The sequence below is a fragment of the Bison bison genome, unplaced genomic scaffold (genome assembly GCF_000754665.1).
Source record: "Bison bison bison isolate TAMUID 2011002044 unplaced genomic scaffold, Bison_UMD1.0 scf7180017864072, whole genome shotgun sequence".
NCBI lineage: Eukaryota > Metazoa > Chordata > Mammalia > Artiodactyla > Bovidae > Bison > Bison bison.
In genome coordinates this window covers 4,281,140-4,286,066 of record NW_011494644.1, presented here as the reverse complement: position 1 = coordinate 4,286,066, position 4,927 = coordinate 4,281,140, and the positions used below count along the sequence as shown (strand labels likewise).

At 40.4% G+C, this 4,927-nt stretch overlaps 1 protein-coding gene across 1 annotated transcript in view; it reads right to left on the bottom strand.

The window, feature by feature from the left end:
- The window catches only part of LOC104986729 (ATP-binding cassette sub-family A member 3-like), a 201,002-nt gene that overhangs the window by 147,476 nt on the left and 48,599 nt on the right, over positions 1-4,927 (bottom strand). Inside the window, exon 8 of the mRNA XM_010837415.1 lies at positions 1,426-1,599. Coding sequence (XP_010835717.1) covers positions 1,426-1,599 — 174 coding nt within the window. The remainder of the gene's footprint in view (positions 1-1,425; positions 1,600-4,927) is intronic.

The window sequence follows — 4,927 nt, the reverse complement described above, 5'->3', positions numbered from 1 at the left end:
CACATTCCAGGATGTCTGGCTCTAGGTCAGTGATCACACCATCATGATTATCTGGGTTGTGAAGATCTTTTTTGTATAGTTCTTCTGTGTATTCTTGCCATCTCTTCTTAATATCTTCTGCTTCTGTTAGGTCCATACCATTTCTGTCCTTTATCGAGCTCATCTTTGCATGAAACGTTCCTTTGGTATCTCTGATTTTCTTGAAGAGATCCCTAGTCTTTCCCATTCTGTTGTTTTCCTTTATTTCTTTGCATTGATCGCTGAAGAAGGCTTTCTATCTCTTCTTGCTCATTCAGAAGAACCTGAGTAAATCACTAAATTAGACTTATATTTATTTTCTTCAGCATAATAGTGCTGAGTTTGGAGGAAAATTAGTTACAGGAAATAAAGACCTTATATTTGCTTTTTACATCAGAGTAGTATAATGTATCAGAGAATGCAATGGCACCCCACTCCAGTACTCTTGCCTGGAAAATCCCATTGGCGGAGGAACCTGGAAGGCTGCAGTCCATGGGGTCGCTAAGAGTCGGACACGACTGAGCGACTTCACTTTCACTTTTCACTTTCATGCATTGGAGAAGGAAATGGCAACCCACTCCAGTGTTCTTGCCTGGAGAATCCCAGGGGTGGCGGAGCCTGGTGGGCTGCCATCTATGGGATCGAACACAGTTGGATACGACTGAAGCGACTTAGCAGCAGCAGCAGCAGCAGCAGCAGTATAATGTATTATTGGAACAGATGTAGAAAAACTCATGTGTTACTGGTGGGACAATAAATTGATCTACTCTTTTTGAAGATTATCATAAACTTTGGCCACCTCATGCGATGAATTGACTCATTGGAAAAGACTCTGATGCTGGGAGGGATTGGGGGCAGGAGGAGAAGGGGACGACAGAGGATGAGATGGCTGGATGGCATCACTGACTCGATGGACATGAGTCTGAGTGAACTCCGGGAGTTGGTGATGGACAGGGAGGCCTGGTGTGCTGTGATTCATGGGGTCGCAAAGAGTCAGACACGACTGAGCGACTGATCTGATGTGATCTGATTCATACCATATGAGAAAATATACGAATACTATTAAGGGCAGTAGCAAAAAGTTGGAAAATTCTTAAGCATACATTGATAAAGAATGGTTAATTAATTATAATTCATTTTTGTAATGGAATACTAAACAGCTTTGTAAAAGAAAAGAGTCTATCTCTATGTGGGAAGAGGTTTAACATATATTATTAGGTAAATAAGGAAAGTTGTAGAATAGAAGGTTAGTTCACACAATTGCCTTCATAATAAAAAAACAAATCCGGAAATAAATATTTTTATAGTATGTTCTTACCTCTTTAGTCACAGTCCCATCCACACTGTCTCTTTCTACATTTCTAGGAATCAAATAGAAAAGGCAAAATTTGCAAGGCAAACACTTACGTTTTGTTTCAAACTTGACAAGGAGTTTAATCCCCAGTGCCAAAGCAATATTTGGGCTGAGACAGGCAGCTACCTTCATGGTAAGGTTTATCCGTCCATAGTATTGAGCAATGGAATTAAATGGAAAGAAACTGACAAAATATATAAAGCTTCCAGCAGAAGCAGCCAAACGGGCTGCAAATGAGAAGGAAATTATAAGGTCAGTTTAAAGCAATATACAAACTAATGAATGATAAATAAACTATAAGTAAGTTCATAAGAATACACTAAAGGATAAGAATGTAAACTCTATGAGGGAAGAGAATTTATCTTTTTCACCCTCATATCACCGATGTCTGGAACACAATATGTGTTCAGTAAATATTTATTAAATGAATGAATTAATGTATAGGATGACAATGTATAGGATATTTACCACATATGATAAAAATGTGCAGTCATTTAAACAAAGAATCACCCTTACATTTGTTCCTTTCTCATTTCTAAAACTTACTTATTCATTATTACTTGGTTTGGAGAATTATAAATGCACATCATTAGCATTAATATAAATTTAATACCTTAGTGTTTCTAGAGTTTGAAATTATGGGTAGAATAATAAGCCATAATGAAGTTTTTAACACATGCTTTCAATCTACATCATGATAGTCAAAAGAGAATAGTTAAATAAATAGTTAATTATTGAGAGTTGGATATGATTAGGTCCATAAATACAGGCTCCTGTAAGCTAGAAAAAGAATTTTTGTCAAGATTATCATTGAGACAGGAGATCAAGAAGGTGGAGTAAGAGGATGTGGTGCTCACCTCCCTTCATGAACACATAAAAAAATACATACACATGTAGAATAATTCTCACTGAAAACTAATTGCAAACAGGTAGAAAGATTACTGTAAAATCAAAGTTCTAAGAAAGATACTCATAGAATATGACAGGATGGGAAGAAAAACAATCAGGTTGTGGAATCTGTGTCCTTAGGAGGGGAATCAGAGATTGCATGGGTAGATATTTGCCATGGGGACTGAGCAGGTTGAGCCACAGACTGGGTGTCCCAGCTCGCGGGTCCTATATGGAGGAGACAAGCCCGTTGGCTGGTTGGAGAACCATGGAGGCAGAAAAGAAGGTTGGAGATGCCTAGACTCCACTTTTGAGGAATGTTCAGGTGCTCGCTTGCCCCAGGCAAGGCTGAGAAACATATTCTCTAGCAGCTTCAGGGTTTCCTGAGACCACCTCCCTACACTTCCCAGCCCAAGCCAAGCAAAAACACTAGCACTGCTCATTCCACACTGCAGTGTGGCACTGGAGCTAGGGTGGTCAGGACTAAAGGCTCAAACTTGGGATGCAGAGATGACCCAGTCCCAGGGATGAGCCCAGGTGGGTGGTGGCCATTTTTGTCACCTTCTCAAGTGATGTCCTAGAAGCAACCCAGACTTTTGACACCAGCAAGGATGCTGGGCTTCCCACAGTTGCCTGTGTGCCCTTGTCCAAGCTGAAAAAACTCTTTGGCTCCACTCACAGCACACATAGTGTGACACTAGATCTAGGGCAGTCACGACCAGGGAAGAGATGTGATTATCAGCTGCATCTGAGCAGAGTGGCAGGTGCCCACACAGGCAAAACACTGGAGTCCTTTTAGGTGCATGTGCCCACTTGCTTCCACACACCCCTCTTTTCAGGCAAAAGTCCTGGTAAGTACCCTGTAAAGTGAAAAGGTTACAATTATATTGTCACCCTTCTTATTTATCTGATCAACAACATGAGATATGCAGATGACACCACCCTAATGGCAGAAAGAGCCTCTTGGTGAAGGTGGAAGGGGAGAGTAAAAAAGGACTGATGCTGAAGCTGAAGCTCCAATACTTTGGCCACCTGATCTGAAGAGCTGACTCATTGGAAAAGACCCTGATGCTGGGAAAGACTAAAGGCAGGAGAAGAGGATGACAGAGGACAAGATGCTTGGACAGCATCACTAGCTCAAGGAAATGAGTTTGAGCAAACTCCAGGAGATGTTTAAGGACAGGGGAAACCTGGCATGCTCAGTCCATGGGGTTGCAAAAAATTCAGACATGACTGAGTAACTGAACAACAAAGCACCTATTTACGGTAAAAACTCTCTAGAAAGCAGCATAAAGGGAACCTAACTAAACATTGTAATGACCATTTATGACAAACCTCTGGCAAACATCCTACACAATGGTGAGAAGCTGAGAATATTTTTTTCCAAGATCACGAACATGACAAGGATGTCCGCTCTCACCGATTTTATTCAACATAATTTTTCTATAGCAATCAGAGAAGAAAAAGAAATAAAGAATAAAAATTGGAAAAGAAGAAGTAAAACTTTCACTGTTTGCAGATGACATGATACTATAAACAGAAGATCTTAAAGATGCTACCAGAAAACCACTAGGGCTCATCAATGAATTTCGTAAAGTTGTGGGTAACAAAATTAACAGAGAAATCTACTGCATTTCTACACACTATCAGAAAGAGAAATTCAAGAAGCAATTTCATTTACCACTGTATCAAAAAGAGTAACATACCTAGGAATAAGCCTACCTAAGAAAATCAGAGATACCAAAGGAACATTTCATGCAAAGATGGGCTCAATAAAGGACAGAAATGGTACGGACCTAACAGAAGCAGAAGATATTAAGAAGAGATGGCAAGAATACACAGAAGAACTGTACAAAAAAGATCTTCACAACCCAGATAATCATGATGGTGTGATCACTGACCTAGAGCCAGACATCCTGGAATGTGAAGTTAAGTGGGCCTTAGAAAGCATTACTATGAACAAAGCTAGTGGAGGTGATGGATTCCAGTTGAAAGATGATGCTGTGAAAGTGCTGCACTCAATATGCCAGCACATTTGGAAAACTCAGCAGTGGCCACAGGACTGGAAAAGGTCAGTTTTCATTCCAATCCCAAAGAAAGGCAATGCCAAAGAATGCGCAAACTACCGCACAATTGCACTCATCTCACACGCTAGTAAAGCAATGTTCAAAATTCTCCAAGCCAGGCTTCAGCAATATGTGAACCGTGAACTTCCTGATGTTCAAGCTGGTTTTAGAAAAGGCAGAGGAACCAGAGATCAAATTGCCAACATCCGCTGGATCATGGAAAAAGCAAGAGAGTTCCAGAAAAACATCTATTTCTGATTTATTGACTATGCCAAAGCCTTTGACTGTGTGGATCACAATCAACTGTGGAAAATTCTTCAAGAGATGGGAATACCAGACCACCTGACCTGCCTCATGAGAAATTTGTATGCAGTTCAGGAAGCAACAGTTAGAACTGGACATGGAACAACAGACTGGTTCCAAATAGGTAAAGGAGTATGTCAAGGCTGAATATTGTCACCGTGTTTATTTAACTTATATGCAGAGTACATCATGAGAAACGCTGGACTGGAAGAAACACAAGCTGGAATCAAGATTGCTGGGAGAAATATCAATAACCTCAGATATGCAGATGACACCACCCTTATGGCAGAAAGTGAAG